We start from the raw sequence: 13602 nt of genomic DNA on the forward strand, positions 1-13602 counted from the left end.
CCAAGGCTCGTAATAACAGCATAGAAATTCAGAATTTGACGTGTCTAAATGCACTGTTTGAGAGCTTTAATAAATTGTAGACTTCTACATAGAGAAGAAGGTTGTGTGGCAACAAGTCCGCACTTACTTTATACCTCACCATTTGGTACAATGTCTATGTCTAAATTTTCCCCCCAAAAGTGATGCTATGTTGGTCCAGAAAAACACAGTCAGAATCAGTGTTATGCAAATTCTGTCATTTTATCCATTTTTTATTAACTAAAGATGGTGTCTAAAACATCTGAAGTCAAATTCTGCCCCAGGAACTTTAAAAAAAAATTGTACATGGATTTTGTAAACTGTAATGAGGGAGAAACATCTGAGGAATTTCACAGTTTCACAAAATATCCCTAAGTTCTTAGCCACCCAGCCCTTCGTTTTGCTGACCATCCAGCTCTGTAAATGTATTTAGTGGCTGGTGACTAGCTCATGCAGTATTATTTATTAATGCAGTGCCGGACTGGCCCACCAGAGTACCAGAGGATCCTCCGGTGGGCCCTGACTCAACCAATACTGAACCCCAGAGGTCCATCAGAAAACAACACAATTTGAAGGCTACTAGAGTATATTTCCAGGGGGATAACGAAGAGTTGGCCCCCAGATTTATTTTCTCTGATGGGCCTAAGGAAACCAAGTCCTACACTGTATTAACCCTTTCAGGACCTGGCCCTTTTTTGTTTTTTCATTTTCATTTTTTACTCCCCATGATCAAAAATCCATAACTTTTTTATTTTTCCATGTACAGAGCTGTGTGACGGCTTATTTTCTGCGTTACAAATTGCACTTCATAGAGATGGTATTGAATATTCCATGCCGTGTACTAGGAAGCGGGAAAAAAATTCCAAATGCAGTGAAATTGGTAAAAAAACGCATTTGTGCCGCCTTCTTGTGGGCTTGGATGTTACGGATTTCACTGTGCGCCCCAAATGACATGTCTACTTTATTCTTTGGGTCGGTACGATTACGGGGATACCAAATTTGTATAGGTTTTATAATGTTTTCATACATTTAAAAAAATTAAAACCTCCTGTACAAAAAATTTTTTGGGGATTTTGCCATCTTCTGGCGCTAATAACTTTTTTATACTTTGGTGTACTGAGCTGTGAGTGGTGTCGTTTTTTGCGGATTTTGATGCCGTTTACAATGTTATCAATTTTAGGACTGTACGACCTTGTGATCACTTTTTATAGAATTTTTTAATTTTTTTAAATGACAAAAAAAGTGCCATTTTCGAATTTGGGCGCGATTTTCCGTTACGGGATTAAACACAGTGAAAAACCGTTATCATATTTTGATAGATCGGGCATTTTCGGACGCGGCGATACCTAATGTGTTTATGATTTTTACTGTTTATTTATATTTATATCAGTTCTAGGGAAAGGGGGGTGATTTGAGTTTTTAGGGTTTTTTATTATAATTTTTTTTCTTTTAACTTTTTTTTCTTTTTATTTTTAGTACTTTTCAGACTCCCTAGGGTACTTTAACCCTAGGGGGTCTGCACGATCCTATCATATACTGCCATACTACAGTATGGCAGTATATGGGGATTTTACTCCTCATACATTACAATGTGCTGATAGCACATTGTAATGCATGGGTTAACCAGAAGTAGCCTCGGGTCTTCGCAAGACCCGAGGTTACCATGGCGACGGATCGCCGCTCCCCGATGACGTCACGGGGAGCGGCGATCCCAGAAAAGATGGCGGCGCCCACGCGCCGCCATGCTTTTGAAGCCGCCGGCAGCATTGCCGGCGGCGATCGAGGTGAAAACACCCGCGATCGGTGCTAGCACCGATCGCGGGTGTTACCGGTAAGCCTTTGCTGCAATATGCAGCAAAGACTTACCGGCTATGGAGAGGGCTCAGCGCGTGAGCCCTCTCCATGCACCCGCGGCCGACCCGTGACGTGCTATTACGTCACGGGTCGTGAAAGGGTTAATGTATTATATTTATTTATTTTACCCCTTTAAATGATTGGCTGGACCATTGTACAAGCACTGTAACTTCCTGTTTCACCCTTTTCTCCTACTAGATTGTAAGCTATTGTGAGCAGGACCCTCATTTATGTTGTTTCTTCTGACCATGTTATTATTCTGTGATGTCTTATTTTGTTTGTATTTGTACCCCATTATCTTTATAGCACTGCAGAATATGAGGCACTTTATAAATAAATGATTTATTTTTCATAATTTTATTATCTAGGTCCTTGTAGTTTTTGCCATTGGTGCCCCTTGCTCTGACGGGATTTTTCATGTCAGCACACAGTCCAGCCCTGTGACAGAGACAGAGAGTTATTTTACTCCTATTAGATATATTAGAAAGTTTCATTTATTAACCTCATCTATATAAAAACAATATTAAATTGTTGGGATTACTTGCAAGGGGAACCTGTTAACCTTCTAGTACTAGCCAAAGGCAGCCGATGTGTATGTGGCCATTATTTGGCAGAAGTATGCTACCAATGGTAGTCCCACAATTAATCTGGTATCGTGGGTATGGGGGATAAAGCATATTTTATTGGAAAGTATTGTTACCCATAACACTGATGTTATAGCAAGCAATCACCCTCAGCCTATTTTCTACTATCCAAACATATGCATTTGACTAAACAGCATAGACAGAGTGGAATCATAATGGGACAGAAATTAGCTATGGTCTTACTGAAATTAACATGCTTTTTTATGCAAATGTTCACCATCTCATAGCTGGTGTATGTTTTATAAAGCAATTATCAGCAGTGTACTTTAGGTATAGACTGACATACAAGATGCCAGTGTTAATACATTCCCTATATTTTTTTTACAAGATTATGGTTTTCCTTTTATAAAATAAACTACATAAAGTGTCAATTTCAGACTTGGCAGACAGGTAATTATTCACATTTAGAAAATTCTGAATGTGTTATTTTTCTCTTCAAGTAGCATAAAAATCTGAGCTTTCTGGTCTAAGAGAGGAGCATAGAATTTGTAATTGAAGCAGGAGAATATTCTATTCAAACAATGGCGCCCAGAGTATAGAGCTAGGCATGACAAGACATATTTAAACGCGTAATAGAAAAAAGATGAAGGTTCTCTCATTTATTGTGCTCATAAGTTTAAAAGGAGGGGCTAACACCGGAAGGAATTTCCTTGCTCAATAGCTAATCAGTAGGAGATGCTCCCTCCATTAACTTGGTAGAATTCCTAATGATTTCCTGGGATTTATAGAGAGGTTATGTAAAGCACTTGAATTATGGTTTTGTTTGATTACTAAACCTCCGTTTTTAACTTATTTTTCCTTATGAACAAAATAAACAATTTTCTTGCCTAAATTTGCTGAAATGTATAATTATATATATTGTGTATATATAGCTTTTGGTTGCTTTATGTGTACTGTCAATATAGTTAAAGATTTTATAGTGATATCTATTTTATAATAATAATCTATTTTATAATCTAAAATCTATTCATTTTATTGATCAAATCCTTTGCTGCTGGTTATATCCACCAGTCTTAGCTGAAATCAAAGTTCACAAGTGTTCAGATGTGTCTAGTCTCCCAGTATCACTCAGTTCCTAATATTTTCTGTCAACGAACAGGAAAGATACTTCCTTCTTTCAGCAATAATATATGTTATATTGTAAGAACAGCTTATAAATATATTTTGTTAATTAGTGATTGAAATTACAATTCTGTAAGGTGCTCAAGTGACCTAAATCTAGAGGGTGTAGAGGTTGCAGCAACCAGATCTGGTTGTCTGCAATAATATTCTTACTCAATTTGCTCATTGCCAACTAATAGCATAACAACACAAATCTGTGATTTAAAAACCCAAAGAAGGACCTGCTGTGAGATAGACACCCTTCCTTACCCCCACTAATTTGATTGCAACTAAATATAAAAGTTTGTAGTGTGTATTCACACAACAAATAAATTTGACACGCCAGGATTGCTGTAAAAACAGAGTAAGAAAAAGGAGTCCTGAGCGCGGGGAAGCAATGTCCGGTGCTCCGGGCTGTTAATTATACACACCTCCTGTGTGACATCACCTCCCTCTCCCATGTTGGTGTCCTATCATGCAGGAGGTGTGTATATTTAATAGCCTGTAGCGCCGGACATTGCTTCCCGTGCTCAGGGCTGCTTTTTCTAACACTGTTTTTTCAGCGATCCTGGCGTGTCAAAATTAAAGAAGACCAGCATTGGGATACTGGAGAGGAGAAAGATAGGTAAGTATGTTTAGGTTAATTAAGTTTAATATTAACGGTTGATTTCCTTTATAGGATTTACGTTAGACCTTAATGCCACAATGCGAACTAGAAATCAAACAATTCTCCATGCAAACAATTCTGAAAGGAAAAAACCTTTACATACATTATTTTGTCACTTAATTTTAAAATTTATATTGTTTATGCCATTTTTGTTCTAATTTATTTTCATCCCAGAAATAGACACAACAATTTCTAAGAATAACATGTTCACAGCATTTCAATATGTTGGCATTTTGTCATCACTTTCTGTTATTCAGTTCATTAATATAATCATTCATACCGTCACGAAGGTGCCACTGTCATCTTCAGTCTCCTATTAATCCAATTAAAGTGAGTAATTTTTTTTCACTGTATATTTCATGAAATTAGCCTCTTCAGTTTTTTTTATCTATCTACTTTGAAAATACATTAAAGCTGCATATAATTTCAGGATTCCAGAATATGTTAATAGTCACCTGCACAAGTCATGCATAATGTATTTTTGCGACTATGGTAAGGATTAATTTTTCTATTTTTATCATTTAAACTAACAATTTTAACATGCAGAGAGAGGTAAAATTGAGCAAAGCTGAGTAACTGAGGCAGATATTGTCATGAGCAAACACAGAGGTATCACTGGGTTTTCAGGGCTCTTGGGAGATCATTTGTCACTGTCCTAGCTGTATTGTCAAAACTAACAATGCAAAGTATACATAGATGTGCTAAATGTAGCCTCTTTACAACTTGTTGTGTGTATGTTTGTAGCTCTATGGTTGATCTAGATCAGTGATGGCGAACCTATGGCACTGATGCCAGAGGTGGCACTCAGAGCCCTTTCTGTGGGCACTCAGGCCATCACCAGAGAGGACTCCAGGTATCTTCCTGCAGTGCCAGACAGCCCAGGACTTGCTGTGCAGAGCACAGAGCACTGTGACAGCACTAACTGGGACTATTTTCTGCTTTATTGGTGTCCTCAGGGGCTGGTATTAATGAAAACTGTGACAAGGAATGGACTATAAATCACAAATTAAATTTCTATGTTAGCACATTGCGATAAATAAGTGTGTCTTTGTTGTAGTTTGGGCACTCGGTCTCTAAAAGGTTTGCCATCACTGATCTAGATGATTGACATATTTTGGATATGGATCTATACAAGGAGACAACAAGGTTACAACTTCAGTAGGTTAAAGTATTTGTAAGGAGGTTTTATATATCGTATTTTTCGGACTATAAGGCGCACAAAAAATCCTTTGATTTTCCCAGAAATCAAAGGTGCGCCTTATAGTCCAGTGCGCCTTATATATGAACCTTACTTACAGACAACAGCTGCCTTGAACTGTGCACAGGTCTGCCACCTGCTGGTCATTCATCCTTATAATCAGGTGCGCCTTATACTCCGGTGCGCCTTATATATGAACCTAGACATTTTAGCAGTCATTTATTGATGGTGCGCTTTATAATCCAGTGCGCCTTATAGTCCGAAAAATACTGTTCCAAATGTGGAATTTTAGTTGATTTATGGTTTGGTATGTGCTGCAATAATAAAACAGCTGTAGTAAATCTAGGTCCATTTTTGTAAATAGCTAAGTATACTTACTAAGGTAATATAATTCACTATAATGCCCTAAAATGTAATTCCCATCATGTTCTTTACACTGTAGATGCCTAAAACCACAATAACAACTACTGGTGCATAGGGAAAAGTGCTAAAACAATATCCCCCCCATCATGACATCACTTCCTACTCTTTAGCTATTGGCTGTAACAACACCACAGTAATGTCTTCCTCTGCCTGATCCTGCAATCAACTGCTTTATAGAACAAATAAAAAAAAAGTTTCAAAAAAACTATGAATTGATGGTGGTTTAAAAACACGTATAGTATTATATTGCTAGATAACTTGTTTCTAAGTGTATGTTCCCAAATAATGTATAATGGAGTTTGAATAAATCCTTTCGTCTAGATGGGATCCTTGCCTTGTCTGTCTTTGCTGTTCGCTTGAGCGCTTAGTTAATTTTAATTATTCTCAGTCTGTAAGCAATAGAAGTGTATAATACAAACAAATGTGGAACATTATAATTTTATATATTAGTCTATAATGCCATACACATTACTGTATCGTCGTTTTATTTATTTTGTCTGTTAAAGACAAACAAATTGTTTTGATATTATGATGTTTTTTAGCGTTTATCATATATGTTTTCTTACTCATTATGGAAATGATTATTTGAGTGGCTTTGAAGTAAATTTGAAGTAAAATGTGATCTGCAGTGACTGCAAAGAATTGTAATAGAAGTATTTTAACAATTCACCTCCAGTTGTTCTTTCATCAAACAGCTGTGACAGTGATAGATGCTTCAAATATTCTTTGATATCAAATTCACTGAGATTCATCTTTAAGTAAGGTTTATAGCAGAGCATAGGGCACTATATATCAGACATGCTTTTCACTTGAAATATTGGGAGAATAACAAGGCTCAGTATCTGATGTAATATTTAGCTAATAAATAAACTGCAGAAAAACTTATGAATCCTATTGTGAATTTGTATCTGCAATATTGTTTACCTATTGTCAGCTACTAAATATTATTAGTATTTACTCAGATTGTATTGCACTATGTCTATATAGCGAGATCATAGTGTGAACTATCTATATGATGGACGCCATGGAAATTGAAACTTCTTTGTTCTTTTACACCATGTGCACCACTTTTTAAAACAAATAGGCGCAACAGGATGGGGAAGCAAGATGGGCCAAGGCAGGGATGCCTTGGCCAGCCAAATCTACTATGCTTGCCTCAGGTTAAAGCTGAAATCTGAGCCTGCATGGGATTGGTGTAGATTTCCAGAGCACAAGTGTAGCGCTAAAATTACAAAAATGGAGTTTGGGATCTCTAAGTAATTCAGGCTCCATCTGTGCTGATCATTAAAGGGGTTGGCCACTCTTTTATATAAGTTGCCCATGCGCCTTCACTGCTTTAATAATAATTCTTGAATGTTCATCATGTGATTCAGCATTCCTGCTACTTACTTTAGTGTTATCTCAAAACTCTCAGTTTGAACACTAATGAATAGAAGGTCCTGAAGCAGGAGAGTTATGACTCATCCTGCTGTTCCCCCTACCCCAGTGATGGCAAACCTTTTAGAGACCGAGTGCCCAAACTACAACAAAGACCCGTTTTATCGCAAAGTGCCAACACAGAAATTTAATTTGTGATTTATACTCCCTTCTCTGACCCCTGAGGAAGTCACCCTGCAGTGACGATACCCGTGGGGTTCTCCACCCTCCTGGCTCTCTGTCCTCCTCTATTACACTCGTTCTCATGCAGTTGATTTAGCTGGGTATTGTATCAGTAGGGCAGGTGTTTTACACCTTCACACATATTTGTTCACCACAGGTTTTCATGCATCTGTTTACTCTACTGTGCTAGTTTTGATACTCCAATATATTGTATTGGTGGGCACTTTTGAATCAGGGGGGTTTGGGTCATTCTTGGACCCGTGAGAGCTGGGTACATATTATTGTTGTACCCTTTTAGTGTTTTTATTGTACTTTTTGTCTTGTCTTGATTTGATTAATAAAATTCATATTTGTACATTGGTCCAGTATATGCATCTATCTTTTCTGGTGTTTGTTGTACTCCCTTCTCTGTCACAGTTTTCATTGATACCAGCACTCTGAGGACACCAATAAAGCAGAAAATAGTCCCAGGTTGAGTTGTCACTTTAAAATATCTCTGTGCACAGCAAGTCCTGGGCTGTCTGGGACTGCAGGAATATACCTGGAGTCATCTCTGGTGATGGCCCACAGAAAGGGCTCCGAGTGCCACCTCTGGCACCAGTGCCATAGGTTAGCCATCACTGCCCTACCCTATTTCTATGTCTTTAAGTGAAATGGACTGTATGAGAAAGAGGCACTGTGGGAGACACTATGAGGATGGACTGAATGAGTGAGAAACAGCAAGTTCTGTATATATATGCAGGGCGCAGCATGGAGAGAACAGGGAAAGACTGAAGCTCACAAAGGAGGCAAAGGCACAGGTACATATACATGCAGAAACATGTCTAATGGAAAAGATTTATTGAAAAGTGGCCAACCCCTTTAAGGCTGGCACACAACGCTCAAGTCTTAATACGTCGGTACAATCTGACTTAGCTTAGCTTCACTTTCTTACTGCTACTGTAACAGAATACTGTAATATAGTATTTGATAACATTTCAATCTCTATATAATATAGATCGGCTCATAAACATCTATTACATGTCTGCTTCTAAACTGTTAATGCTTGTCAACAATTATACAATTACTTTTTTATTAACTTTGCTTTGAAGTATTGCCTGGACAGCTAATATCATTTTATTATTATTGCTTCCAGTAAAATCTGTAATTTAATCCAAGAAATGGAAACAGAAACTGTGTGGTGGTTTCCCATTTTCTAGCAGGCAGCGTGACCCTAAGCAAATGCAATGAAAATTCTTTCATCTCCCATCTGTTTATTCCCAATGCCAACTTGCATTTTAATTAACTATTGACTAATGGCACTTCCCATTGGAAAATCACCAGATTTCACAAGTAGATGTCACTTAAAACATATAGCAGTCAAAGTACTGAGTACATGACCTGCCAAATTGCACTGTGGTATGTGTTTTTAAAGTTTCATCATGTTAGTTTATGCTGCGGGCTTTCATGGCAACTTTCGTCCTTTGCAGCGGATACCTGAAGTGGTAGCCAAAAAAATTTGACTTCATGTGGCCATTTTCAGCCATGGTGGAATTCAGACACATCTGATGCTTATTTGCCACAAGGAAAAATCAGCAACAGACCTGATCAGTGTATCCCATCTGTATGACTTTTATTATATAATATGCAGGTTAAACTTTATGGAACTAGTATTACCATTTGTCATGTATTGATCATTTTAGATCTTTTGTAGTGGTTATTGACCTGCGATAAACATACCTCAGGAGGTGCATCCTACACCCTCAGGGAGTATATACAACACAGTTTCTCAGTGTGTAGTTCCCCAGCATTTTTGAAGAAGGTCAACAGAGCTGTGTTCATTTCGACACTGATTCCATCCCCAGAAAACTAGTGCAAACAATGGCTGAAATCTACTTCAGCTTCTGCATGGGGTAGATTTAATTATTTGACGCATTAACCCACCAATGGGTACCAGCATTTCCTTATTAATACATTTTAAACTAGAATATTTTTCACACCAGTCTTAATAATCCCCCCCCTTTTTTGTGGTACATTTCATTACACATTTATTACCAAACTGTTAGAATTTGTTTTTGATGTTTTTGTTGAAAATGTGTCAACAATTCTGTGAAAATGCTTTCATTAGAATGTATGAATTGCCCCATTCTGATTGAAGCACTGGTCATGAAATACAGAAGTCATCAATATGAAAATACAATGATTTTATACAAAATGTGACTAATGTCCCCTGAGATATACAGAGGCTTAAATTGATGGGCATTGATCCATTAAAAGAAGCTGTGTGTTCTTCTTCAGGATCACTCACCACAGCTGGGAAGTCGAGGAAAGCAGCATTATTCATGATTGATAACTGGCTCCCATTGGTGTTTCACATTTATAAGCTAAATCGGGTATGTTTCCCAAAAAAAAAAACTGGAGTCAGACACGGAGCTGCCTTTAGGGTTCGCTTATGCATAGATATGGTGACCCTCTGAACCTTTAATTAATGTAATGCAATTGAATGGCTAGCTCTGTAATGTCTCTTATCTGGGTTAAAGGAATAAATTAGTTTTTCATTCTTATATTTAATTGAAAGATCAATAAGTACTCATAAGTGAGGGTGTGTGTCCCTGTACAGACAACTTAGGCTGTTAGCTTTAACCAGTTCACTGCTGGAGGGTTATATTCCTTTATTACCAAGTCTAATTTTTTTCTGTTGCTCTGTTAAATGTATTTCAAGTACAAATTCTGCACTCAAAGAGATATACTGTGTGAGCTCTATTATAGTTACTACATGTTATTAAATTCTGTAGCCATGAACTACCTTTACTTCTTGTAAATGTATTTGGATAAATTACAATTGGGCACACTGCATTTAAAACATCCTGTATGATGTTATTATTATTATTATTATAATTATAATAAATTATAATTTATTATATCCAATATACAAGAAGACAAGCGGCACTCACCAATACTGTGCAATATTCTTTATTTGGTGAGTGCCGCTTGTCTTCTTGGATATTGGAGTGTTATGCGGACTGTATGCTTTCAGCAGAGTACCACCATCGAGGCTGATCTGGAAATGGCTCTGTCGCTTTGACTTCACCCTTGTTTAGTTTCACCACCAGGGTTTCAAAAGAAGTGGATAGCGCTGAGTGCTCTCTGTGACTTTTTTTTTGTATATTTATATATATTTTACTGTGTGGTTTCAATAGATAATATATATATATACTTGAGTATAAGCCGACCCGAGTATAAGCTGAGGTACCTAATTTGAAAAATTAGTAATTACTAAATTACTAATTACTGAAAAAAAAAACCTTTTGCCTCAAGTGTAAGCTTAGGGTGGGAAATGCATTGGTCACAACCAGTAAATAGCTAGTCAGTCCAATTCTCCCCTAGTATAAAGCCATCCAGCCCCTGCACTCAGTATATAGCCAGTAGCCCCTGTCCCCAGTAAATAGCCTGGCAGCCCCCTGTACCCGGTATATAGCCTGGAAGCCGCTTGGCCCTAATATATAGCCTGGCAGCCCCCGGGTCCCCAGTATATAGCCAGCAGCCTCCTATTCTATAGCCTGGCAAGACCCTTGTCCCAGTATATAGCCTTGCAGCCGCCTGGCCCGAGTATGCCAAGCCTTTTTAAAAAAACAAAGAATGTACTCACCTTCCTGACACCCTGCAGGTCCACTTATGTCTGTGGCGATGCTCCTGCTCCGTGTCCCTCCGGGGTTCCGTCGCTCGCACCATGGCGTCAGCCACTTTCTGACATCATAGTGTTTGCCGATGAAGACGCACACACTATGATGTCAGCAAGCAGCTGACGTCATGCTGCGTGCAACGGAACCACACAGGAACACAGTGCCGGGGCATAGGCAAAGACAAAAAAGGGCCTGCGGGTGTGTCGGAAAGGTGAGTACAGTGATTGGTTTTTATAGACTCGAGTTAGATTTTTTTCATCCCATTTTTTGGGCTGAAAAACTCGGCTTATACTTGAACATCACATACTGGGAACATCACAATGCAATGTACTTTGATATAATGCTGATGTATACAGTGAAATCCCCTTCAAAAGACCACCCCTTTGAGAAGACCCCCTCTCTTAACAACTTAACAAGAAACTGACAGGAAATCTCTTAAAGTGTACCTCTGATACAGCCTAGTAAGCGAATAAAAATGGCAAGTCTCGGTCAGACCCCACTTATATTCCTGATTTTCTTGCTGCCAGCAATCCTGTTCCATGGCATCAAACAATCCTATCTATAGAACTAGAGATACAAGCAGTTAAAGACATACTTGGAAATGCAAGTGGTAGATAAAAATCCTATCCCCTGCTACTCATGCCTATTTTTAGTGTCTCTGATCTCTGAAAGATGAGATTCTTTTCTTTTATATGGCTCCAAGAGCATTTCATACTCTACCTGAGGGGGCTGGTAGTTTAGTTGGGTAAAAGCGGATTACCGGTTGCTTTTCAATAAAATCTGCCGAAATTGCAGTGCCTCTACAGAGCCTTTAACCGACACATCGGCACTCTGATGTAGTCATGGTCATTCTTACCACAAGGAAAAGGCTAGTCGCTCCACTCTCATGTCTCTCCCCTGCAGCAGCAGAGAAATAGTTATTACCATTTCTGTCTGGAGGAGCAGAAGCCTTGTGCATGTTGTTAGGAACTAACACCAAGGAGGGGATGGGCTCCACCACTCTTGGAACAGTATTTTGAAACAGTGTATCAATAATATTTTTGCTGGGATACTTGTGAGAAGTGATAATACTCCAGGTATATCCAGTGACATCTTCTGTTACCTTAGTGAGAAAGTAAAAGAAGAAAAGTACTGTAACCCTTGAAGCTGTTGTACAGCAGTTTATGGGCCCAGTTGCAGTCCCTATAACGCAACCATTCTGGATTCCCTGTGCAGTGTCCTACTGTCTGATCCTGAAGTTGGCAAAGTGTGATGATTGTATGGGCAGTTTTCACTAACGTGATTTTATACTGTACAGGCCTTTTTATGTTTGTATTTGTCTACATTTCACATTCAAGAGTAAACAATAAAGAGACAATTAACTTTTGTGAGAAAATAATTATTACCACATATGTAATAAATTCTGTCATTGGATGTAAAGTAATCTTTACATAATTTTGCATTCTTGCTTTGTTGTAAATCATATCTCCACTCACTACGTTCTTTGTGAGCCAAAGAAACACAAAGGTATGTTTATAGGAGTCTATGTGATTAGGTGGAAGTATAGTTAGGAGGAAAAGAGCAGCATCCTGAACAATGTCTCATATTCCCATAGACACTTATGCATCTCAATTTATCTCCAACCTTTTACTAATGTAAAATTACTCATTTTCATTCAACACAAATTTTATTTGTATATTAAAGCTCTTTTGTTGCCTTTCAGGTCTTTGTTAGTGGATGAGTCTTTTCATACTTATTGATAGAGAGCACAGAGAAGAGATGCAGTCTCCTAGAATACCGGGCAGGAAACGAGGGAGACCCCCTCTGCATTCCAACCCCCTGAAAATGACTGTCCACAACTTATATTCAGGGACGGCAGGATCCATTCCAACTGTAAAAATTCCAAAGAAGAGAGGTAGAAAGCCTGGTTTCAAGGTATTGTTCATAATATATCTCATATTATTTAAATAAAACATTCATTATTTGTAAAAGTAACTAGAAAAAAATTGGATATATCTCTCAAAGCAACATGAATTGCTTCAATCTCTTTCATCCAACGAATCTTTCAAGATTTTTGATCATACAATAGGCATATGCCCAACTACTCATTCATTATATATAGCATGAAGTGTATCTTAGCTGTCAAAAAAGATAAGTAATTGGTACAATGTTTGTACATGAAGAATACCTAATATATCCACGGGACTCCTTCTGTTTTGCTGGCAAGATGGAATTCAACAGAGATTTAAAAGTGAAACTCAGACAAGGAGGTTATTGTATTTACTTGTATTATTGATTTATACTGAGTTTAATTCCCCCACCCACTGTTTAGGGTTACATCAGGCAAAGAGAGGGGGAAATTGTCAATTGCCAGAGAATGGAAAGGGGGAAACAGTGTAATAACCTGTGAAGTTGCAGCATAGACAGGCTCTGGTAACACCCCTCAATAGCCCCTTT

General features: G+C 38.1%; 1 protein-coding gene across 4 annotated transcripts in view; it reads left to right on the top strand.

Annotated features, from left to right (window-relative positions):
* The window catches only part of SCML4 (Scm polycomb group protein like 4), a 53251-nt gene that overhangs the window by 9380 nt on the left and 30269 nt on the right, over window positions 1-13602 (top strand). For 3 of the 4 annotated variants that reach the window (XM_072141840.1, XM_072141842.1, XM_072141843.1), the window contains exon 2: window positions 12869-13080. In XM_072141840.1, coding sequence (XP_071997941.1) covers window positions 12883-13080 — 198 coding nt within the window. In that variant the 5' untranslated portion in view covers window positions 12869-12882. Of the gene's footprint in view, window positions 1-11306; window positions 11378-12868; window positions 13081-13602 lie in introns of those variants that run through there. The other variant, XM_072141841.1, reaches the window with a different exon arrangement.

This window comes from Engystomops pustulosus, chromosome 3 (assembly GCF_040894005.1).
Source record: "Engystomops pustulosus chromosome 3, aEngPut4.maternal, whole genome shotgun sequence".
Classification (NCBI taxonomy): domain Eukaryota; kingdom Metazoa; phylum Chordata; class Amphibia; order Anura; family Leptodactylidae; genus Engystomops; species Engystomops pustulosus.